The 26,105-nt window shown below is 35.0% G+C and overlaps 1 protein-coding gene across 1 annotated transcript in view; it reads left to right on the top strand.

Annotated features, from left to right (window-relative positions):
• Nucleotides 1-26,105, top strand: part of PLEKHA1 (pleckstrin homology domain containing A1) — a 77,657-nt gene that overhangs the window by 27,244 nt on the left and 24,308 nt on the right. Inside the window, 3 exon segments of the mRNA XM_020979243.2 lie at nt 5,257-5,313; nt 14,480-14,525; nt 20,261-20,358. Coding sequence (XP_020834902.1) covers nt 5,257-5,313; nt 14,480-14,525; nt 20,261-20,358 — 201 coding nt within the window.

Here is a 26,105-nt window from a genome sequence, read left to right as displayed (position 1 = left end):
GCAAAGCACTTTTACATATATTATTTCACTCGATTCTCACAAAATACTCTGTGAGGTAGGTGCTACTATTATCTTTATGTTCTAGACGAGGAAATTGAGGTTTAGAGTTTGTCATGTAGCAAGTAAGTATCTGAGGTAGGAATCAGACTCTAGTCTTCCTGATCCATATCATGTGCTCTGTCCACTGTGCTCTACAAGTTCCTTGCCTTCATTTGCCTTCTTTGCATTAATACTTTGTTTCAGAATCAGGAGATGATTAAATGCAAGGATAACTATTTAAGACTTTTTGTCTTTTAGATGGTACTACTGTTTTTCAAGCATGTTCTAAAATTTGTAGTGACCTTATAAAATGGTTGTGATCTATTCACAGATCAACCACTTATATCATAATACTTATGAGCTTGCCCTTTCACATTCTCATATGAGATTTGTATCTTTATTGTAATAAGTCATTAATGTTAAATATTTTTGTTGATGCCTTTTACTTTTTTATTATATTCATTTCTGATTATATTCCTCTTATCTTTTTTTTTTTTTTGCTAGGCAGTAGGGTTGAGTGACTTTCCCAGGGTCACACAGCTAGTAAGTGTTATGTATCTGAGGCTGAATTTGAACTTAGGTCCTCCTGAATCCAGGGCCAGTGGTCTGTACCACCTAGTTGCCCCATATTACTCTTATCTTCCCTTAGCAAGCAAATACTTCCTTTTGACAAACACTTACAAAAGAAAGGGGAGGGGGAATTTAGCAAAAACAACCAACATATTACCCCTGTCCAATAGTGTATTCAGTATTCCACACCTGTTACCCCAACTTCTGCAGTGAAGGAAGAAGGAAGGTATATTTTTTCAACTCTATAGATCCAAGCTTGGTTATTACAGTTACAGAGCACATTGCATCATTTAAAGGTTAAAGTTTACTGACATTCAAATCATTCAGGTAAATTTCATAATATTAATCTGTAAGTTAAACGCTTGATATAGAATTTTAGGTTGGAAGAGATACTACTCCAGCGTCCTCACTTCAGAGATGAGGAGACTCAGGCTCAGGAGACTTGTCTGGTGTCAGCCTTCCAGGTCATGGTCAGGAGGCTAATAGAGTGGTACAGCCCAGGTCTTTCAAGGCTCTTTTTAAAAAGGGCTTTTTCTTCTACTGTTTCTCCTTCTACTATTTTTCTTCCAAGATTGTTCTTTCAGAAAAGGACACTTCCAGCAATAGGAATGCTCTAGTTTGTGGATGACTTTGACTCTGATTGTTAGAAACCTACCTCTGTAGCTTCCTACTGCCATTCTTTGTTCTGTCCCGAGGCACTGCTAAGAGTAGGGATAGTCGTTTTCAGGGTATGGCCTTTAAGGCATTTGAAGACCAAGTCTTTTGTTTTCCAGACTAAATCTCCCCAATCACTTCAGCTTCTTACAGCGTGATCTCCAGCCCTTCCTGCCTCTTGCTGATATGTTTTTGTTCTCAGTGCTCTTCTTAACATTTGGTGTCCAGAACTTAATGTAATATGACATATGGTTTTAGATTGATATAGAATTGCAGTCAACTATTAGTTTCCTTTTTCTGAACTCTGTTTCTGTAGGAAGTATGTATAGCCTAAGATTTGAAGGCAGCCATATCACGCTTTTGGCTCGTATTGCAGTTAGCTACTGTTAAGTCAGTTTCCTCTAATCATGTTTGTGTTCTTGATTTCTTGAATCAAAATACGTAACTTAAATTTATCCCTGTTAAATTTTACTTTATTTCAGCCTGTAGGTCTGCTCTTTCAAAAGCTGAATCTTCTGTCATTCAGTAGTTCAGTTCATGTAGTTCAATAAATGTTTTTAAAGTGCTTACCATGTGCAATGTCCTGCTAGGTATTGGGGATATAAAAAGAAACACAACAGTCCCTGACAGGAAGCTTACTCTCTGTAAAATTTTGTTGTTTGAAGGTTTAGTACATATGCCTTCAATGTCTTCATCTCAGTCATTGATAAAAACTTTGAAAAGGACAAATCTAAGCATAGAGTTCTTATGAATATAACACTAGAGATTTTCCTTTTGGGTTGAAATTGATATAATAAGTGACATTCTTTGGGCATAGTTTTCAATTGGCTAAGAGCTATACTTTTATCTGAGCAACATTTTTGCTTCTTGTCTGTAAGTATATTATGAGAAACTTTATTAGGTGTCTTGCTGAAAGCAGTTATACACTGTTAATGGTGTTCCTTTAATGTATCAGAATAAATTAATTTAGTTTGGCCTAACTTTTTCTTAAATCCATACCGTCTCCTAGTGATCATTGCTTTCATTTATTTAATAATCTGTTCCAGGATTTTGCTAACATTTATGACTTCATCAGCATTTAGTGACAGTTGGAAAGATTTATACTTTTGGCTGAATGTGAAAATGAAGGGATTTGAAAAATATAATTTTGATAAAATGTGGTGGAAACTTGCTATTTGTTTTGGTATACCAGCTCATTCTTTTCTTCTCTATCGTCAGTTTTAAACAGAAATCTTTGCATTTGAACTTAACAGTAACTATAATGGTCATAAAAACTAGGTGTCTTTTTTTTTTTTGCATTTCCTTTGTATCTTAGCAGCTTACGTTTTCCCTATGCAACTTGGCTATTTTAATCTGTGATCCTTCATGGCATTCTGTGGTTTTTCATTTCCTTCTCACACATAAAAGCTTAGGGCGCTATTCAGTGTGTTAGAATAATAGCCTGTGAGAGATTTAAAAGCTAAACATTTTGGTATTGAAAAGCAACCAACATTTGGAAAGATCATTTTGCTTGTAGTTTGAGCTCAGACTTTTTAATATTTTAGTTAAGTATTCTGGGAATGAAAGGCAGAGAGGATGGGTGGGAGGAACAAGATAAAAATCTTTGACCTTGAGACATAATAAATCATATATTTAAAGGGAATAAAATAAAAATGATAATAGGAATGAAAGCTACGATAAAAATAGGCAGGGTAAGAAATAAAAATAGTATTCTCTCAGATGAATAAATATATGTTTGAGAAGTAATAATAGCTGATATTCTGTAAACAGTATATCTTACAAAGCTCTTTACAGTTTTTTCATTTGATGTTGCCTTGGCTGCTCAAAATTAACATGTCTAAAACCAGATTCATCTCATGCTAGTCCCCATCCTGTTAATGGCATCACCATTTTTCTAGTCACCTGTGGGAATTAAATCACTATCTTCTTGACTAGTATGCCTGCCTTTTGTTTCTTTCTCTGATTTATCCTGTACTCTATTGCCAGATTATTTGTTTTTTCTAGATCATGGATCAATCACATTACTCCTTGTGACTCCTCACTGGTTCCTCATAGTCTGTGGAATAAAGGCCAGAATACCTCTGTTGACTTTTAAATTCTGCCAGAATTCAGCAATAGCTCACCTTTTCAGACTGATTGTCCTCTGCTTTTCCTTCATTGATCCTTTGTGCCTGCCATACTGAGAAACTGTCATTATTAAAACATTCCCCAAGAGGTTCTTCCTTCTACATTCTTCCTGTCTTCCTAGGTCTGGTTCAGATGTCACCTCAGTAATGAACCTCTAGTTCAAATGTCACTCTCATTACCACCACCCAGAAGTGATCCCTTTTCTGTAACATATAGCACTTTATACCATCATTTTAGCTCTTAATGTATTCTGCTTTGTATTATAATATGTCTTATCTCCCTTACTAGAAAATGAGCACTGTGAGATCAGGAAGCATGTTTTTAATTCCTATTTCATAATGCCGTATTGATATTTATAAAATTTAAGTCTAATCATGTAATTTCTGTTGCTCGAAAATGTTTATTCTTTCTTCATTGTTAGTTAAAATGTTAAGTTTGCTTCTTTTTCTACCTTGAGCATAATAGGCTTTTAGTAAACATTTGCTGAATGAATAGAAACAAATGAAGTTTAGTAGGGCTTATGATCTTTAATGTCAAGCTCATTAAGTTCTCAAGTTAGAATACTGATCAAGTCAGGGGTGGTGGATATCTCTTGAGAAGTGTGTAGAGTATTGTAAGGAAGAATTAAAGGCCTCTTTTATTCTAAAAGTAGTTACTATCTATCTATTGATCGATCTATCTATACATAATGAAATGAAAGCAGTAATTAGACATTTGAGCCAAATTTAATCAGAAGCTCACTGTTCAGGAAGCTATATAGAAAGTATGAAAAAGCTGTGTAAAATACTCTTTATCAGGATAAAATTTATAGTCACTCAAGTTTAAGGTTTGAAATTTGAGAACATTCAGGAAAAAAGAATAGCAACAGGTTGAGTATGAAGGGATCAGTCAGTTGCTTTCTTTCTTTACTCCCTTGCTTTGAATTGGATTAGTGATTATTTTTCAAATTAATGACCTTTAGATTTTCCACCTTCAAGGAAGCATCATTCATGTTTATTCATGTGCTTGGAATGCCTTTCCCTACTCAGATGCAATATTCTTCATGAATCCTTTCCTTATTCTCATCCCTCTTCCCCATGAATATGTTTTTTCTTTTTTCTTAGTGACCATAGGCCTTTTTAAGCTCTCTCATGGCATGTTATATTGACTTGTATGGTTATTTTGAAATTTTTCTTATCTCCCTGGTTAGATCTGTAAGTCTGTAGAGACTGTTTACATATTGTTGAATTCCCCATAACACCTAGTACTTACAATTTTTTTTTATGTTGACTTGAGGTAAATTGAATCATAGAGCTCTGAATCTTGTCTTTATAGCATGAATCACAATTTATTGGCTAAAAATTGGTATCACTGGTTATTTTTTTAAATAACACTGTACCGTTCAAACAAAAACAAAAATAGATTTTTCAAACCCTAAATTTATGTTTGTTCTCACAAAAGAATATTAACAGACTGTTTCCATTTTTGTCAGCGACATTTTGACATGTATGTTTATAATTTTTTTCTGCTCATTGCATTTAGGACCAGCATATTGCATTATTTATAATTATGCAACTTGGTGATTAATTAGTGCTGCAGAAGAAATATTTCAGCTTTTGGGTTATTTAAGAAAAGACTAACTTAAAGATAAAAAATATTCAATGATGTCTTGTAGAGCACTTTTTGTTAGAATTGTGTAGGGTTCCTCTTATAATAATGGAGTGATAATCTTTAGAGCTTAATAAGAAAACATTTGAAGTGCTATTGTATCTAGAAAGTGCTCAATCTTAAATTCCTCATAATTAAGAGTATAAATGTGGAATAGTAGCATGAAGATTTTAATATATGTAATATTTGATATTAATCATAATCCTTTTTGTCCCCTAGAACCTTCCTTCTGGATCCCCACCTGTTGGAGCTATTAAACTCACCTACATTTCAAAGGTATTTATTTTCACACATATCTTATCTAGTCCAATAAATAAAAGGAACCACTATGTTTTTATTTCACAGTATTGACAATAATAATAAGGCTCTAAGGCTTACTAAGAGAATTCAGGTCCTACTGAAAGCAGAGCCTGATTATGGTTGGGAAGTTATTAATATCAATATAATTAGAGATTTATGGGACAAAATGAAATTATTTCATGGTGGGTGGGACAGATATAAAAATTGTCATTTTTGTGAGTCTCATGCAGAAGTATCAAGGAAAAACAACTTAGTTGTTTCCTATTGTCATGCTTTATAGTAAAGATTTCTTTGAGTTTATGGTTATGGGTTTTAAAATTATTCCTATCATTAGGTGGCTATGACCTTTTGAAATTATGTTGTGAAAACATTACTTTGGTGAAAACATAGACCCTTTTTATGTTATAAAAGATAGTTTTGCCCTACTTTATTACTCCTTTACATTTTTCCTTCTGTTTTTTCATTTTAATTTCTTATATTACCATTTTAATTTTTTAAAACTAGATTTATTATTACCAAGGTGAATGCAATCCTATTTATTTCCACTATGTTTTAGGAACTATGACTGAGAGTTCAAGGGACCCTAGTCTTATATATTTTTAAATGAGAGGTTTTGTTTATATATTTATATATATCTGTATGCATATATACATACATACATACATATCTCCTTAGTAGAGAGTTACTTCAAGAATGGAACATTAGGGAGAAAGATAGAAAGGAGGGAAATAAAAGAAAACAAGTTAGCAGCTTAACACAGCAAAAGAGGTGTGTGTGAGCTATGGTCCTTTGAAATTCACCGGGCAGCTTTTTAATTTTACATTTTTTTATTATCAATTTAAATATCAAGGAATATTTGAATGTACAAAGAATAACAGAAAGGTGATTGAATGTGAAGCTGTGAACTTTTAATTATTGTTTTTTAAGTGTATTCAATTTAACACAGTTACAAAATTATCCTGCTTGTCTCTGTCCCCTTCTAAACTTCCTTCTACTCTCTTCTGTGTTTTTTAAAATGTTTGATTGATGTTCTGTTTTTTTCTATCACTATCCACCCATCCCTTGTCCATAAGTCCAACCCTCAACCAATAAAAGCCCTTCCTTGTAACAAATAAGGATAGTCAAGTAAAACAGTTGTTCACACGTTGGCTGTGTCTGACGGTATAAGATCTCATTCTGTACCTTTAGACCATCACATCTCTGCCAAAAGGTATGCTTCCTTATCAGTTTCCTGAGATCATGATTGATCATTACATGAATCAGATTCTTTCTGATGAATCTTAACTCTTTCAAAGTTGTCTTACTTATCATTATTATAATATCTGTAGAAATCATTCTTCTAGTTCTGTTCACTTCATATTGCTTCACTTTATACAAGTGTTCTAAGGTTTTTCTGAAACAGTGGCTTTCATCAGTTTCTTTGGTGCAAAAATATTTCATTACGTTTGTGTACCAGTATTTTTTTAGCTATTCTCCAATTCATGTGCACCCACTTTGTTTCCTACCATACTTGCTATCTGTCGTCTTATATTTCTTCTGTTTCTCAGCTAAATTTGAAAAAGCCATCTACACTAGGTGTCTCTATTTCCTGTAGATTTCTGAACTGTCCCAAGTCTGACTTCTTACTTCATTGATAATTCAATTGAACTGCTCTCTCCATAGTCACCAGTGGTTTGGTTTCTTAATTGCAAATCTAATGGAACCTCTTCCCTGCATTTGTCACTCTTGACCACCTTCATCTCCTGGATACTTTCTCTTCTCTGGGTTTTCCTGACGCTGCTTTCTCTGGTTTTCGTTCTGCCTGTTCCCTTTCTCCTTTGCTAGAGTTTCTTCCTCCATGCCATGTCTATTAACTGGATATATTACCCAGGGCTTTCTCTGGGGCCTTCTATAATCTCATCAGCTTCTGTGGCTTCACTGATCTCTATACAAATGACTCCCAGGTCTATGTATCCTAAGCACTAATTCCTCCTTCTCATCATCATAATAGCTTTCATTTCAGCATTTCAAACTGGATGTGCTATAGACAAACACAGCATGTCCACAACACAACTCATTATGTCTTTGAATACAGTCCTTTTCTGGACTTTCTGTTATAGTTGAGCATCATCACACTATCTTTCCAGTCACACAGGTTGTCTGGCTTGGTGTCATCCTTGCCTCCTCTATCTTATTTATTCTACATATACAATCAGTTGCAGATGTTTTATGCCTTTTGTAGTTATTTTAAATGGAATTTCTCATTTTTTTGCTGTCAGCTTTTGTTGATAACATGCAAAAATACTGATAATTCTTATGGATTCCTTATATGTCCTGACAGAACTACTGGTTTATCTTGATTAGTTTTTTTCTTGAGTTTTCTAAGTAAAACATGATAATTATCTGTAGATAGGGATAATTTTGCTTCTTCATAAATGCCTATTCCCTCAATTTGTTTTTCTTATTTTTATACCTAGCATTTCTTGTCTATGTCAACTGAAACATTCTTGTTTTACCCTTTAGTTGTACTGGTAAAGCTTCTGGTGTTTGCTAGTTAATTGGAAGTGATGCTAGTTAGTGTTTTAAAATAAATGCTTTTGGTTGTGATAAAGAAAAATTCTTCTATTATTATATACTGTTTTTTTAAACATAAATGACTACTGCATTTTGTTAACCTTTGTTCATCTTTTTGTATATATTTAATATGATTAATGATGCTAATTATTTTCCTAATATTGATCCATCCTTGCATCCCTGAGGTAAATCTCACTAGGTCATAATAAATACTCTTTCTTTTTATTACAGTAATCTCTACGAATACTCAAATGAATATTTGATTTCATCAATTTGGAAAGCTTTCTCCAAACAGACAGATCTCAATGTATCCATGCCTGAATTTTGTGTAACTCTTGTCCTCCCATAAGTTCACCCCTGGGGAGTGGTTGGGGAGGGTCCACATCTCATGTACTTCACTACCCATGACTCCTTGCACCTCTTGAACACATTTTCTTCATAAAATACAGTTTCCTTATCTGTAAAATGGCCTCTGAGATCCTTCAAACTCCAGATCTATGAACCTATGAAAAATTTGTACTGTCTGTCATTCACTGATGGGCAGGCTGTATAAGTTGTCCATTCAAATACATCTTAATACGGTCTTCGTCCATTTTGTCTTTGTTGTGTGGATAGTTAGGTCTTTTACTATCCAGAGGATGACTAGCGATCTCTTCTAGGAGACTTTACTGTGTTCTGAAGCTTGATCTGCTAATAGATACTTTAGATGAACCTCACCATCTGTAGGAATGAATCTCTTTTCAACTTGAACTCTACAATGGATCTTCTCCATCAGTGGTGAATGCATGTCCTTGTTTTATGCTTCATCTGATAGTTATGATCAGAGGATCATTGAATAGGGTTATTCCTTTTAGGGCTTTAAAGAAATTTTAAATGATTTTGATGTTTGGATGAGAGTCACCTTGTCTTAATCTTGCAACGCAGCATTTTGTTTTAGTGAATGAAATGCTTTTTTATAATCAACAAACAGTAACCAGAGTGAAATTTTATGTTTGCTACATTTTTAGTTCATTTGTGAAATGGTAAAGATGGTTTCTCGGATTGTTTACAAAAGCAGACTTTCCTTCCTAACACTGTTATGTGGTAGATTGGTAGCTATTGGTATTCTTCCTTGTAGTCACCTTTTCTTGCTATTAATAAGGTTCAACATTTTTTCCATTCTTTTGGTACCCTCCCCTCCTTCAGTTGTATTGTAAATCACCACCTCAATAAATGCTCACAGTTGTGTCACCTCCTGCATAGACAGAAATCGCCTCTATATATTCTTGGGCCATTCTGGCAGCTTTTCCCATCTTTGTTCTCTTCAGTGACATTCTTCTTTCCCTGTAAGCACCACTTTTGGAACTGTGATGTTAGAGGCCAAGTATGGTAGTTTCACAGTTCTTGAAAACAGTTTGTTATAATAATTTTTACAAATCTTGCCCATTTTTCTTCTATTTGTTATCTTTCCATTTTCATCTTTAATTCCCTTTGGGAAGATTTTGCTTGTTGGATGTCATGCCAAGCTTTCTTTAAACTGGTTTTCTCCTCTGCTGCTTCTCTTGGCTTTAAATTTTTACTCTAGTAGTATTGAAATTTTATATTAATAATATTAGTTTATCATTGTCTTTCTCTGCTTTATCCTTAATTGGTTTGGATATCAGAGCTGTACTTATCTCATTAAAGGAGTTTGCTATATCTTATTTCTCTAATTTTGACAGCAATTTATGTATCAGAGGGTTTAATTACTCTTTCACTGTTTGATAGGATTCCCTTATTAGTTTATGTAATGTGTGACTTTTTTTAGTTCATGTCTGGCCTGTTCAGTTTCTTTTTTTGAGATTGGGCTATTTGCCATCTGTTTTCTTTGCTGTTGATTTTGATATTTTATATAATATTCATTTTTTACATTCTTAGATTTTGCTATTTAGATATAGCAGTTTCTGTTAATGTCCTTTGTTTCCTCTTCATTCATTGTAAACTTCTTCTCTTTTTTATTTTGCCAGTTGGTTTTAATTTTTCTCTTTTAAAAAAATTTCACATTAACTAATGGCTTATTAATTTTTAAAAAAAAGTCTTTTATTTGGTATATATTCCCAGTAGTCTTTTTTGCAAGTTTTATCTTTCCTTGGATTTTCAAAATTTCATATTTCATTCTTATTTTGAGATTGTTAATTTGTTGAGGAGGATGTTGGTCTGGGGGAGGGAAGGGGAGGGCGGGGAAGTGGCAATGACAACTGGGCAGATGGCTAGGTGACCTTTAGTGCTTGGCTTATTCTGGAGGTCTTTGAAATTTTCAGTAAAATTTTATATTATGTACTTGGATGCAATGCCATTCTGGGCATGTGTATTTAATATTGAAAGTCTTTCATTAATTGATAATGTTTTCCTGTTTCATTCTTGATGGTGCTTGTTTTTTGTTATTGTTATTTAGTCTTTTCAGTCATGTCTCACTCTTTGTGACCCCATTTGGGGGCTTTCTTGGCAAAGATAGTGGAGTGGTTTGCCATTTGCTTCTCCAGCTTATTTTAGAGATGAGGAAACTGAGGCAAACAGGATTAAGTGATTTGCCCAGGGTCTCAGAGCTGGTAAGTGTCTGTGGGCAGATTTGAACTCAGGTCTTCCTCACTCCAGACTCAGCGCTCTATCTATTGTGCCACCTAGCTGCCTTGTGTGAAATCATGATTGCTTTGATACTCTTACAGTTGACTGAAGAATAGTAAATTTTTTTTAATCTCCTTGTTTTACTTCCTTGTGTCCGAATGTTGTATATAGAATATTGTTGGTTTCTCCTCCTAATTTCTCCTTTTCTAGTGCATCCTGATGCTTTGTTCTCTAATGTGGACAAATTGAGTCCATTAACATTTGAGATTATAATTGTTTAATTTTTACTTTTTTCTATCTAATTCAGGTATGTTACTTTTAAAAATAAATCTGTACTATGTTCTGATTGTTTTGCTTACAACAATCTGATCATAGTATCTTTTCTCAGACTGTAATCTTTTCTCTTACCCACCCTGCCCAGATTACTTCTTCTACTTTTTATTATGTTTTCTTTTTTCTTCCCTCCCTTCCCCCTATTTCCTCTGCTCAGACAAGAATGTAATTCAGGAGACTGCTCAGCCCTCTGATCACTTAGCCTGTTTGAATGACCCTTCTCTTTGGTACTCCACATTCTAAGAAATATTCCATTCTTCCTTCTTCCTTTTTCTAGGTTATTCTAGTATCTGTCCCCCTTTCATGGCCTTTGTCCATTATGTTTTCCCCTTGTTCTCTCAGTGACCTTCCTGGAAGGTGAGACTTCTTAAAGATAATATTTTTGTATTTTGCCTTGTTCAGATAAGATGAGTGTGTGGTATGAATCTCCTCATCATCCTTTTCCTGCATGTTTGAATGAGTTTAATTTATATAGCTCTATCCCCAGAAACATTCATGTAGAATATAGCATGGTATCATTGAAGTAATATTATATTTAGGGTTAGCTGAACTGGTTGGAATCTAGGCTCATCTATACGCCTTGAAGCCAGCCTCTCTAGTATCTGAAACTAAGAGCCAGCATTAACTGCAATGAGGATAAACTGGGGCCTTTCCGATAAAATTAGGAGTAAATCAACAATGTTCACAGTGCTAGAAATATTAGTTATAGTAATGAGACAAGAAAGAGAAATTGAGAAAATAAACATAGGCAAAGAGGAAACAAAACTTTTTATCAGTTTTTTTTAGAGAACCCTAGAAACGATAACTTCAGCGAAGTTGTAAGATATAAAATAAACCCACAGAAATTATTCGTCTTTCTGTATATTATCATCAAAAACTCAGCAGAAAGAAATAGAAAGAAATTACGTTTATAGTCGTTGTGGAAGGTATAAAATACTTGGGAGTCTGCCTACGAAGACACATATAGAACTATATGAACTGTATGAATACAACCACAAAATACTCTTTACGTAAGGCTTGCACTATTATAATAAAAAAAGGCCATACTCCCTAAAATAGTTTTCTTATTCAGTGTTATATACCAGACTATAAAAGAATTACTTTATAGACTTAGAAAAATACTAACAAAATTGATTTGGAAGAAGACAATGCCAATCTCAAGGGAAATGATGGGGGAAAAAAGCAGGAAGGATTGGGACCTAGCATTATCAGATCTCTAGCTCTAATCTCTAACTCTACAACAAAGCAGCAGTCATTAAATGATTTGGTACTGGTTAAGAAACAAAGATGTTGACCATTGGAACAGATTAGATGTACTAGACATATAGAGAAGCAAAGGAGCCCAAATAGCCTGTTATTTGTTAGATCCAAAGAGCCCAGCTACGGAGTAAGAACTCATTATTTGACAGAAACTGGGGAAACTTGAAAGTAGTCTGGCAGAAACTAAGTATAGACCAATATAACACACTGAATACCAAGACAGGTTCCACATGGGTACATAACTTAGACATAAATGATGACATCATAAATTAGAGAAGCAAACAAGGAAGAAATTACCTGTCAGATCTCTAGATAGGGTAAGAGTTCATCACCAAACACGTGATAGAGAAGACCACAGAAGATAAAATGAACAAATTGGATTATATGAAATTAATAAGTATTTGCACAAACAAAATCAGTGCAACCAAAATTAGAAGAGAAGCAGGTAACTGGGGAAAAAAATCTTTGCAGTGGATTTCTCTGATGAAAGTTTAACTTCCAAGATATGTAGAGAATGTATTCAAATTTATAAGAATTAGAGCCATTTCCCAACTGACAAATAAGCAAATAATATGAACAGCAGTTTTTAGAGGAAGGAATTTCAGTTAATAGTAGCCATTTGAAAAAAAAAATGATCCAAATCACTAATAGTTAGAGAAATGCCAATTAAAACCTCTTAGGTTCTATCTTACTCCAGTCATATTGGCAGATTTGACAAAAAAGGAAAATAGCAAGTGCTGGAGGGTCTTTGAGAAAACAGGTACATTAATACAGCATTGGTGGAGCTGTGATCTGGCTTGCCATTCTGCTGGGCAGTTTGGAACCATGTCCAAAAAGCAACCAAACCGTGCAAACCTTTGCCCAAAGAGTTCAAAGAAAGAGAAAAATGTTCCCATGTGTACAGATCTGTTTATAACAACTCTTTAATGGTGGCAAAGAACTAGAAACTAAGGGAGTTCCTGTCAATTAAGGAGTGGCTGAAGAAGTTACAGTATATTAATGTGATGAAGTATTGTGTTGTAAGAAGTGATGAAGGGGATGGTTTTAGAGCAACCTGGAAAGACTTGTATGAACTAATACAAATTGAAGTGATTAGAACTAGAACAATATGTACAATAACAACAGCATTGTAGGGAGAGATAACTTTAAAAGGTGTAACTGATTAACGCAGTGCCACAATTCTAGAGGACTTATGATTAAAACAGTCTGTCCTTCCCCTTACAGAGAGGTGCAGATTGAGACATATTTTTTAGACGTTATCAGAGTGGGAGTTTGTTTTGCTTGACTGTGTATTTGTTACAAGGTCTTTGAATTCATTTATTATTTCTTCTCATCCAGTACTGTATTCATGTCTACCATGACTTGTTTAGACATTCCCCAGTTGGTGGACATCTACTTTATTTTTTTTCCCTACCACAAAAAGTAGCACTTTAAGAATTACAGTTTGCTTTCTAATGGGTGAAGTGATTAGTTACAGATATTCTGATTTTCTATATGGAGAAACAGGCTCAGAGAGAGCAAATGACTTAATCAATGGTTTCACAGCTAGTAAGTGTCAGTCTCAAACCTAGGTATCTCCTGACTCCACAGTCAGCATTTTAGCCATTCACATTTTCTCATGGTAACTTAAGATGAACCTCAGTTTCTTTTAAATTTTGACCCCAGATGTCAGATTTCTTTTTTTACAAATCTTTAGCAATTCAGTTCATTCTAGCCATTTATTGAGTGCTTACTGTGTGTTTGGTACTGGGGACAAAAACAAAATCATTCTTGCTTTCAGTGAGCTTATATTTTACTGAGCAATAAAACATATTTACAAATGAGTAAACATAACCTAGCATGAGGAGGGAGAGAGAGCATTAAACACTTGGCAGGGTCTGGACGTAGGGGGCATAGGTGGCTATTGGCTGAGCCATGAAGGTGGTTGAAGATTCTAAGGAGGGTCGTAAATATAGGTTTCAAGAAGTGATCGATGGACTAATTTTCAAACTTTCTTCTAAATACGAAATATTTATGCTTAATGTAAAGTTTGCTTTATTCCTCCCATTCAGTTTTCCTTTGAGAAATAAACAAGTTTGTCTTAACAAAACATTGATGTCATTAAAAAAAATTCTTAGAAATGTAACCTAGCATCTGCCACGTTACTTTACACTTAAAATAAATTCCTTAATTAACTTTGCATTAATTGTATTTAAATTTCATTGTTATTTTTTGCTGCCTTCAAAGTTGAGCTTTAGATTGATCTGTGATGCCTTTGTCAAGATTGAATGATTTAAATCACTTTGTAAACCTTTACGTGCTGTAAAAATAAGAGTTGTGTAGGGAAATAATTTGTTTGTGAGTTTATGGTGCTTAAAGTTTAACATAGCTAATACAAAAAGATACAGTGTGACATTTCTGTTTTTCTTGTTAGGTTAGCGATGCAACTAAGCTCAGGCCAAAGGCAGAATTCTGTTTCGGTGAGTAAGTACCATATTTTTACATCTCACTTTAGGTGAGGCCGGCATGATCACATCAGTTATTAATTTGGGGAATTGTTTTTTATGAACAGTTTTGTTTTCTCTGGGTATTCTTTCTTCCTCTCGGCCAAGTTCCTACAGCTCTTTTCTGTAGATCCTTTATCACTCCTCTCCATCTTACCCCCACCTCTTGGCTTCCCTGACTTTCTTCAAGTGTTAACTCAAGTCTTATCTCCTGCAAGTAGCCTTTCCTGGTCCCCCTGAATGCAGTTGCTGTTTCTTTATCCTATGTAGATCATGAATGTACAGTTGTTTGCACTTTGTCTCCCCAGCAGACCTGAAGCTCCTTGCGGGCAGGGACCATTTTTCCCTTGCTTTGTATCTCTAGTGCTTAGCTCAGTACCTGGCACGTAGTAGGCTTAATAAATGCTTGTTGACCAGCTGACTGACCATCTTACAATGTGCACGGAGTGGACAATAAGGATGGTGGAAGTTTGTATGGATTTATAAAACTGGAAATTTAAGAAACAATAAAAGAAGGTGGCAACATTATTTTTTTTTTTGGCTTCACTCCTTATTTCTGCTCTAGTGTAACTTGCTGGCAAATAGATAGTTTCTGTTGGGTAAGACCAAATGATTTTACTCAGTTCTTTTATATTTTATTTAAGACTTGATAGTTGGATTTTGGTTATGGATTTACTTCTTGCTTTGAACATCAGAACAAATTAGGCTAACCATTGGAATTGACTTTTGTTATAATTCCAAAGTTGCAAGTACTGTTTGTTATTAAGGTTTAAACTGGTAGATAAAAAAGGTGACATAATTGTAATTTCCTAATAGAGAAAAAAGAGTAATTCTCATGTTGAGATTTTTAAAAAAGGTTTTATACTTGATTTATCTATACTTTTCTCTTTTTCTTTTGTTCCGAGTTCTTGTTTATGGTATAGTTAGATGTGGACTCTTTTTCTGTTTTTTATTTTTTCATTCATTTGGTGAGCTAATTTGGCTATCTTGCTTAGTGGGAAAATTTAAAGTACCCATAATTGATATTACTGTGTATAATATGCCATTTATATTTATAACTTTTTGTAGGAAGAACACAGAAGTAAACCATTAAATTTAATGGACAGAAAGTAGTTTAGTCTACCATATTCTTCTTAGGCCTTCTTTACTAGATAGTTTTGTCTAGCTAGTCAAGAAAGTTAACTAGATAGAATAATAACTAGTGATAACTGTTAGAGCAACTTGGTGGTAATATCAAAGTTTAGTGAAAGTTGGTATATTTAAAAGTGTTAGTTTACTCATTCATTCCACAAATATTTAATTTTTAAAAATTATTTAATTTAAAAATTTTAATGTTGAAAAAAAGACTTTTCGGTATGTGCATAAGAATAAATTAGCACTAAAGGCTTGCCTACTACATTTATTCTTAATAGCATCTAGTGTGCGGCTGGAGTTCTTAGTCTCCCATTCTTTTGGAACTACTATTCCATTAACTGTCCCAGTCAGGAATTTGCAGAAAGTTTTGCAAGCACTTGATATTACCTTGGTCATACGCATAGTAGTAGTGACCTTATAACCAGGGTCTGTGGGACCAGTCAGGGCTGAGATGCTGGACAAACTGGTGTTGAGACAATTCTCAGAAATTTCTGAAGCTCAAGAGTTCATATTAACCTGTTGCATGTTGTATTCAAATTGAGGATGTATTTCACCCTAGTCTTCTGTTTTGAATGTCCCTGGAGCTCATTCTTGGTCCCTGAGAGCTGACCTCCTGGTCAGCTTTTCTTCCAAAAGCTTTATATCTGCACTTGTTGCTTTCAGGGCAGAGTTTCTTGTTTTCCTTGACTAATAGTTGAAGACAGTGGTCTCAGTTTTCTAAGGAATTCTCTTCTCTAGCCCCCTGACAACTCCGTGGTGTTATTCTAGCCCCTAAGTTCTCCCTTTTTATCAGTAACACTATAAGGGAAAGATGAAGTTGTATCTGGGTATCTCAGTTAGGCCTGAGGGCCCCTGGTGTAGGTTTGGCACTTCCGTAACAGTCTACTATTACTCTTTTATTGTTGTTGTAGGCGTTCAAAGATACGTGGAGCTGAGAGCTGTGTGTGGCTTCATGAGGCCCTCTCTTCCTCGTGGAGGCTCGCCTGAGGCTTCCAGTTATAGCAGGCTGCATGGAAATGATTCTGCCTGGTTGGGGAAGTCCTCTTCTCTTCTGAGACTGTTTTCAGCCCCCTTATATTCCAGGTGTCATGTCAGCCGAGGGCTATTCACACAATTAATAGAAACACAGTCATTAAAGTAGACACCATGATGTGTGCTTTATGTGTTTCCATGTAAATTTCTCTAATGCATTACACGGCCCTTGGGGTATTTCCTTATTCTGATTCTATGTAATGTCACTGGGACTTAGTGGTCTTAAGCAGAGCCTGGCCCAAATCTGACAGAGTACCTAATGCAAGATCTTTATGTATAAGGGCCGGAGTAAGTTTTGGCTACTTTTAGAAGTTCCTATTATCTATTTCACTGGATCCTTACAGCTTGCTCAGTTTGGCCCCAAAAGGTAGATCTAGATGCAATGGGAAGAGGTGACAAAAAAATAGATTTAAGCCAGATGTCAGAACTATCCAAAAGTGGAATGGGAAGTGATAGATTCCCCTTAGTGCTCTATAAGCAAAGATTCAGTAGATACTTGGGTATGTTGCATTAGTTCTTTTTCAGGTGTAGGTTGAACCAAATGAGGCCTGCACAACCTTCATCCTGAGGACTCCCTGAAATCCTTTGGTAGGCTGTTGTGCAGGCCAGAATTAGATAATTGCTGAGGTTTCTTGCAACTCTGAAACTTTGTGCTTCTGTTACATGACTGTTCTTTTACTCATCACCTTTAGGCTTTCTTTCATATTCCCCACAGTAGCTGTTTCAAAACCTTCTCTTTTTGCCCCACTTGACTACTTGCACCTTCCCACGTCTGAGCAAATCACCTTAGTTCCCACTTTAATAGGGAGCAAAGAATCAAGACCATCTGCATTGAGTTTCCCTCATCTCTTCTACGTCATGGTTCCACTGCTACCCTCTACATTTTCACCTTTTCTTCTCTAGTATCTGAGAAAAAGATGACTCTTGAACTGCTATCCTTGATCCCATCATTTCCTGTTTCTTTCAGGAATGTTTCATGCTCATCTCCAGTCTTACCTTTCTTTTTTTACTGATTCCTTCCTTGCCACCTACAAGGTTCCCCCAACCTGCATCTTTAAACAATAAAAAAGGAAAAGAAATGAACTCTGCCACTCTCAAACTACAATCTTCTGTCTCTCCTCTGGACTGTTAGAAAAACATGATCTCCTCTTGCTATCTTTACTGCCTCACTGCTTACTCACTTTTCAGTCACTGACATAACAGCTTCCAACTCCTCAACTCTACAGGACCTCCTCTCTCCTCTCTGAATTTACCAACAGTCTCCTGCTGAATCCAGATTGTCTTTTCTCAGTCATTTCTCTACTTTTCTGCAGCTTTGGACTCTGTTCACTACCTACTGCTCCTGAATATTCCCTCCTTCCTTAGCTTTAATGATGTTTTTTTCCTGCTCTTCCTTTTGTTTTGCTGTCTCCTTTGCTAGTTTATTATTTTCAGCTCAAAGCTTTGTCCTAGCCTCCTTTTCTCCTTTATGGTGATCTGGTTAGCTTCCTTGTATTCATTTGGTTGTCAGTTGTGATTGTCTCGAGTCATAGTTTCTATAGAATTGACATTTGGAGCCTTCTGGCTAGCCCTCATTTCTCTCCTGAACACTCCACATGCATATCCCATTAGGATATCCAACTCAATATGTCCACAACAGAACTAACCTTCTTTCCCCCAGGCCTGCTTTTCCTCAATGTTGGTCATTTTCCTGTCGAGGTTACTAGTATTTTTCCACCTAGCTGCCCCTCTTGAATTCATTTTGCTTCAACAGATTTAACACCTTTAAGGGCCTATTATGTGCAAGACATATCCAAGGCATTGAGTTCCAAAGGAAAAAAAAAATCAGAAACAGTTTTTGTCGACATGGAACTCACATTCTTCCCTCACATTGTTTTTTTTTTTGGTTCCTGAAACTAGTCCTAAAGCAAACTAACACTGATTGATGCTCAAGCCTTTCATATAGTAAATATTCAGTATTTGCATGGATAATGAGAAGGCTTTGTTTTCTGGAATGAGGAAAGATTGTAAGGATCTCTTGATTCAGTGTTTAGAAAAACATTTTTTTCCAAGCATATTAAGTAAAATCCTAGTTAAATTATTAATATATCTTTGTGTTTTATCATGAATCTTAACAGCCTCACTGCTGCGCAGCCTTCCAGGAAGCCTTAAAATCTGATCTTTAGGAGACTGGTTCTTCTTCAGTACTTTTCTCAAGTTGTGTCTGTAGTCAGATTTCTCCCACAGCTTCATTTTTAAGGCGTTTAGCTCAATTCAAGGAAGCTCGAAGTGACCTGGTATAAAGTTGGTGAGAGGACGTCAGAAGAACTGTAGTAGGTCATGGGAAGGCTAAGTTGTGATAGAGAGGGAAGTTTTTGCTTATGCACCTGGCCTTTCAGTTTCACTGGCATTGGGAGAGCAGAAGGTGGTGGGAGTTTGCTGCCCTAGGACACTAGGCCCTGAAGAGCACCAGAAGATCCAAGCAGCTATTGCTGATGGCAGGGAACACAAGACAGAGAGCTTAGGGTGTGATGTTTTTTAGCTGCACTCATGTAGGACCTGCCCTCGGGGTCTCTCAGGCTGAGCAGGCCCTGCCCTCAGAGACTTTAGCAGTGGCATCCCTATGTCTGTTCACATGCCTTAGGCTTATTCTAAAAAAAAAAGCTGTTTGCCAGGAAAATGCATGTGCTGTAGAAAAGTTTTATTTCCGTGGTAGACATTGATAATTTGCAGATAACTAACTGTGTAGCAGTACTTTGGTTTATGCAGCAGTTATGTTTCTGAAAAGGTTTGTATAAATAAAATCATGATGATTTACATTATATTTTGTGAGATAGTTTATAGTAATTTCCAGTTCTTATCCCAGCTTCTCTGTCATATAGTAAATGATTTACAACCAAGCCATTAAACATAGATAACTGTTGAAAGTAACACTGCAGGTTTTTTTAATTGAAAAAAACTTTCATAATGAGAAGACTCTCTCCCTTGAAGCTTGGATTTTGGTATATTTTGAGTTGTCTCACCATTCTAAGTGGCAGTTAATTGAATGCATATGAGGCTTTTTGGAGGGAGGATTCTGAGCACCAGAACTGGGGTCAGAGTATTGTGTTTGAAATTCCAACTCTGCCACTTGCTCCCTCTGTGACTTCAGCAAGTTGCTTTACCTCTCTTGGTCTCAATTTCCTCAATTGTAAAATAAAAGGGGCAGATGAGATGATCTGTAAAGTCCCTTCCTGCTCTGAATATATACCTCGCTGCCCTGGCCCCTTCACGTCAAAACCTATTAGTGAAAGGATCAGTAGCTTTTGACAGTTTGCTTGAAATTCCCAGGATCATAGATTTAGAGCTGGCAGGGGCTTCAGGGATCCGTTAGAGCAGCCCCTCCATGTCATAGACGAGGAAGCAAGCCTAGCAGGGACTCAGGACGCTTTCAGGGTCCCACAGGTTGTCTCAGAGGTGGGATATGGTGAAACATTGCAACAGTTTTTCAGTTGTTATATTAACATAGACTTTAAAGTAGCTTATTTGGTTGTAATTTAATTTAGTCCTTCTTTTTGTCTTAATAGTTATGAATGCAGGAATGAGGAAATACTTTTTACAAGCCAATGATCAGCAAGACCTAGTAGAATGGGTAAATGTTTTGAACAAAGCTATAAAAATAACAGTAAGTATTCTTATTCTTTCTTAAATGTCTTAATGTCCAGAAGAATTCTACACACCTTTTGAAATTTCCTTTGAAAAATAGTTGACTACTGAAGTACATTTTATAAACCCCTTGCACTCTCTAGTTAACATCTGAAAAGTAAATAATTTCATATATATATGAAAAGCATTTTTCCCAACAATGAGTTAATATAGCTCGAGCTTTTCTCAGAGGTTAAATTGCATTTTTTGTCTTGCACTAGAACAGCTTGTTACCACACGACAGCAAACACCCACACACGGCATCTGATCTCGACATGAAGCACAAGTTATTTTTAGGATTTTTTTCTCTGTGTAGTTTTAGGGAAGCAATTTCATGGACTGATTCAGAAGTACATATTCTCCTGAGAGTCTGACCACACAGGACAGATATTCTTTCAGCAAGTGTTTGCTCATTTTTATTTAGGAAAATAATTTCTAGTAACTTTCTGTAGAGCTTCATTTATTCAATTTGTCATGTTAAAGCACTGGTTACATAGTCATACTTTAGATTTTTAAAAAGCAGTAAATGATCTTAGAAACTTTTTCTGCTACTTTAGGGTTCTTTGCGTCTGAACTCCTATAATGTCTGATATTTTCTAAGTCACATTTTGTAGTGGGAATAATATTTTAAAATATAATTAAATAGATATTGCTATCACTTTTCTTGCAGCTTTATCTTTTTCATGTTCAGAACTTTTTTTTAGCTTTTAAGAGGCATTTAGTAGTGATTGATATTGATGTTTTTTATTGTTTCCATTTAGAGATTAATATAAAGCTTGAGACAGGTAGGTGGTGAAATGGATAGAGTGCTGGGCCTAGAAGTCAGGATGACTCATCTTCCTCAGTTCAAATCTGGCCTCAGATACTAGCTGTGTGACCCTGGGCAAGTCACTTAATCCTGCTTGCCTCAGTTTCCTTATCTGTAAAATGAGCTGGAGAAGCAAATGGCTCCAGTATCTTTGCCAAGAAAACTCCAAATGGGGTTGTGAAGAGTCCAAAATGACTGAAAAATAGTTGAATAACAACAAAACATAAAGTTTAGGAAACTTGGCTCCCACAAAAAGTGATTCTAGTTGCATTGAAATGGTGTATCAGGAATATTTTTAGGTAAAATTATTTGACAGTGTTAAAAATAAAATAACTTTGTAATGCAAAGTCACCCTAGAACAGTTAGACTAGTTTTATTAGTGTAATGACAATATACATTGAGAGGTTGCATATGTTTTTAATTAGCTGTATTTTGTTAACTTTGTTTCTTTAAAAAAAAACCATAATAAATCTTGTAATTATTTTACCTTATACATGTATTATATATGTATGGAGAGAAAAAGAATATAATTTGGATCTGTAAATATGTTGAATTATGAAATATACAAAATCAGACTTTGCTTTTGAGAACATTCTTTTAAAATGAGAAGTTCATTGTTGTAACTACTGTGGATTAAAATAATATGCACAGTTTAATAGACTTTGGGATTTACTTTTCTGTGGGAAAATTCTAAATAAAATTAGCAGTGTAACTTTTTGTTTTTTAGTGATCCACAGATATTATATAATATAAATATTGAAATTTTTTTCAAAACTTAAAATTTCATCTGTTTTGGAAGTGTGTGTTTAAGGAAAGGAAAAGAGAATAGTTGATTGTTTGACCATATTTTAATTACAGTGTCTTGCCATCCTCTTGGTCTGTCCACCTACATAGTCTCCTGGTATCTTTTCTTAGATACTTTATGTAGGCCTGTGTGAATGCTGGTGGGTGGTTACCTTTTTTTTAAAAATTTCTTTCCTCCTTATAAAATATGTGAGAAAATAAATGAGTTAAACTTGAAGGCATAAATATCTCAGGAATTTAAAGTAAATTGGCCTTTAGCTAATTCCGTTTATATCATAATGATAATTTTTTAAGTGGGCCATTTCCAAAATGCCAATCACACCAATCAAAAAAAATTTTTTTCATTTTAATCTACATTTTGAAAGTCTGATAATAAAGCTTTTAAAAATGTTGTCATGATTTCCCACTCTGGCAAAAAAATAAAAAAACCCAGCAAAACAAAACCCACCATTAACTGCTGGGTATTTTAATTTTGTCATAGAGAAATGGAAACAGAACAGGGGGTGGATAGTGTTAGAGTTGAAGTAAGGAAGATGTGGGTTCAGATCTTGCCTCTCATGCTAAAATGTATGGTTCTCCACAAGGCAGCCTCTTTGAACCTAGTTCCATCATCTGTAAATTGTGGATGAAACACATGGCTCCTACTTTGAAGGGTTTTTGTGATTCAGATGTGATACTACATGAAGCACTATGCGAACTCAAAAGTGCTATGCAAGCTTCAGTTATTGTCGTAGGTAGCCTGCCTGTTGGGCCCTTGACCCTCTTGTCATTATTTTATGCCTGTTCTCTCCACTGAGGGTGTCAAGCCTGTAGCTCTCCTAGCGATCTGACCTACCTGAGGAATAAACATTGGAGTACTTTGATTTTGCTTTAGTGATTTTGGTTCTTAATATTTAGCCCATTTACTATGCAGTAAGCTGTTTCTAAACAAACCTTTCTAATAATGTTCGAAAGTCATTGGGTCTGCAAAGCTGTCTTTCACAGCGTAGATCCCCTCTGCCTCTAAAGCTATGATCCTAAAATCTTTCCCTGCTCAAGAATGCTTTTTGTTGTTCATTTGTTTCAGTTTATGTCTGACTCTCTGTGACACCATTTGGGATTTTCTTGGCAGAGATACTAGAGTGGTTTGCTGTTTCCTTATATATTCCCTCATTTTATAGATGAGGAACTGAGGCAAACAGTGTTAAGTGACTTGCCTAGGATTTCAGAGCTAATAAGTATCTGAGGCCACATTTGAACTCGAGTGTTCTTAACTCCAGGCCCAGCACTATATCCATTGGGACAACTAGCTGCCTCAACAATGCTCATTGGTTCCAAGAACACATGAAACTAGGTGAAAGAACTTCAGTGGGGGTGGGTCAGAGGGATTAGTTTCATAGAGACAGTGTCATAAATATAACTGTTGTGGCATTTTATAACTTTATTGTAGGGTTTATTTTATATATGTATATAATATATAAATATATATATATATATATATATATATATATATATATATATATATATATATAAAACATAGTATATTATGAGGCAATGACTTTAATCAGAAACATCATTGATTAGGGTGACTTTGTGAGACATAGGGTGCCTATGTAGCATGATTCTTTTTTTTCCTATCTTTTTTGCTGTTTACTGTGTCTCAGGGTATGGAAACAAGCATTTCTTTGTAGAAAATACTCATTTTTGCACACAATCACAGATTTGCCTAGCAACTTTTTAAAGGGATTGGAATGAAATAGAATTAAGGTACATTTCTTTGATGCTAGCTAAGTAGTTCTCGGTAAGGTTATTTTCTTATTCTCATTAAGCAGATGTTAAATTTCTTTTACTTCTATTTTAATGAGTGACTTAAGACTTTATTTGGAGGTATTTTCTGATAAAGATTGAATCATAGTCAAAGATTATTTCATTGATGTAGTCCCCTTATTGATTAGGAAATAAAATGATCAAAACTAGTTTATTTCTTACTATAAATTTGCTATAAGATTGTTGCCATGGAAATTGTGCTTTATTTAACATAAGCTTTTTATAATAAGGACCCATAGGAGAAGCACCGGACTTAAGTCTATTGTTTCTTTATTGTATCTTTTTTTTAAATGTAGCTTTACTATGGATAAAGGGAAAATAAGAAGGCAATTTGAAGTTCCCAAGATATCAAAATATTTAAGTATGTTAAATGTATAGTTTGGAAGCTCCTTTTCATATCAGATACTCAGATCTAGAGTATGTGTCTGCTTTCAATGTAGGTCGTCCATCTTGTCTCTTAATAAATACATGTATGTTCTAGAGTTGAATAGATCTTTCTGGGATAGGTTTCTAGTTACTCCATTTTCTGTTCTCAGGAAATGAGTTCCTCACTCTCCACTCTGAACAATCAAAGGCCATGAAGTATCAATTAGAAATTGTTCTGACTTACATCAATGAAAATAAAGTGAAATCAAGTATCATCTAGCAGCAGGATACTGATTTTCAGAAGCACTCTAAAGGTTCAGCCTCTTAGAATTACTGCAAATTGTTCTTTGGATCCAAGAGTCTTTTAATAAAAATTTCCAGAAGTACCATTGGTACATTTTGTTTTTGTAATTAAAATTATTGTACTGTGACCAGTGGATGGACAGAACTTTTGCTAATTTTTTCCCCCTTAGGAGTTAAGAAGCAAATTGATTGATTTAAGTTTCAATGTTTCTTATACCAGCTGTAAAATTATACGAAGCTTTCATTGAAACTTTTCTTAACACTAAGTCGTTAGGAAATGCTGGAAAAATTGTAATGGCAGAGTTGATTTTATCTAAATAAACTGTTCTCCTTGGCAAGTTGGCCCTTTTAAAATGGGGGCTTCTACAAACAGACCTGTTTAATTCTGCAAGCCCTTATTTAAACCACTGATGCTTGTCATAAAACCCACAAAAACGTTCTGGGTACCAATCTAAGCCCCTACACGAACTATTGTGTCCTGTGCTTTTCCTCCTCTGCATCAGGCACTTCTGCCTGTTGAAATTCTACCAGTCCATCAATACCCAGATGGCATGATCTGTCTTTGGTGAAACCTTCTCTGATCCTATCCTGTCAGTTGTAAAAGCAACAATACCATGGTGTCCCCACAGTTTTAGTGTGTTTAAATTTTAGTGTTTTTAAAGTTTAAATAACTTACACAGTCTAGATCTACAAACTTACAAAAAAAATTTCAAAGGTTATTTATTTAAAATTTTAAAATATTGATATTTCTTATTATAATTCAACATAACCACCATTTTGTATTATATATCACTTTAGTTGATTTTAGAACTTTGTAAAATCTTTTATCAACTGCTGCTCAGTGATTGAGAGAATTGCATGTGTAATCCTAACCTTAAGATTGTCCAAAGAATGTGGTTTTGATGCCAAAAACGGTTTTGATGTGACCCCACAAGAAAAAGTCTCATGGAGAGAGAGCAGGTGACTCAGGTGGGCAGCTTGAGATAGTGTCCTTTAGAAACTATCACACGCAATGTCTTGTGACAGAGTGCTCTGTCTTTTTAAAATGAAAATTTAAAAATATATTGTTTAAAATCACAAACTTAAATAAGTATTAAAGAAACTTGACTAAGATTTTAAATTATTTTTGGGGTAAGTTTATAACGTATATACTTCTGAAGTTATTAAAGCTTAAAATTTCACTAAGCCCTTTGGGACACCCTATATGTGTAACATATTTAAACTGAAGTTCAGTTTCTTTTAAAAATGTAAAAATGTTATCTGTTTTATAATGTTTCATGTATTTTCTAATCACAAAGAATAGAGAAAAATGCCTGGTACCTCTTCTAGGGGCAATTGTTAGGAATAAGCTCTGCCAACACATACAGAAATCACGGAGGTAGATTCGACAAAGCTTTTTAGCTCAATATGAGGAGAGGGGAAAAATCAAAGATCACAGACAGAAACAATCTCATACAATATTTTATCATGTGTTTGTATTGTTTTCTAGTATATTTGTGCAAGTGTCTTCTTACAGAATAGATTTTTAATTCTGTGAGGGCTAGGTTTGCATCTTGGCCTCTCCCTAAGAACATATAAACATAGTATCTGTGTGTTGATAAAACTTTTGAGCAGGACTGGGTTAAAACCAGACCCTGGTG

Source organism: Phascolarctos cinereus, unplaced genomic scaffold, assembly GCF_003287225.1.
Source record: "Phascolarctos cinereus isolate Bilbo 61053 unplaced genomic scaffold, phaCin_HiC Scaffold_3;HRSCAF=262, whole genome shotgun sequence".
Taxonomy (NCBI): domain Eukaryota; kingdom Metazoa; phylum Chordata; class Mammalia; order Diprotodontia; family Phascolarctidae; genus Phascolarctos; species Phascolarctos cinereus.
The sequence above is the reverse complement of the archived record's forward strand: the minus strand, read 5'-3'. Positions and strand labels throughout refer to the sequence as shown.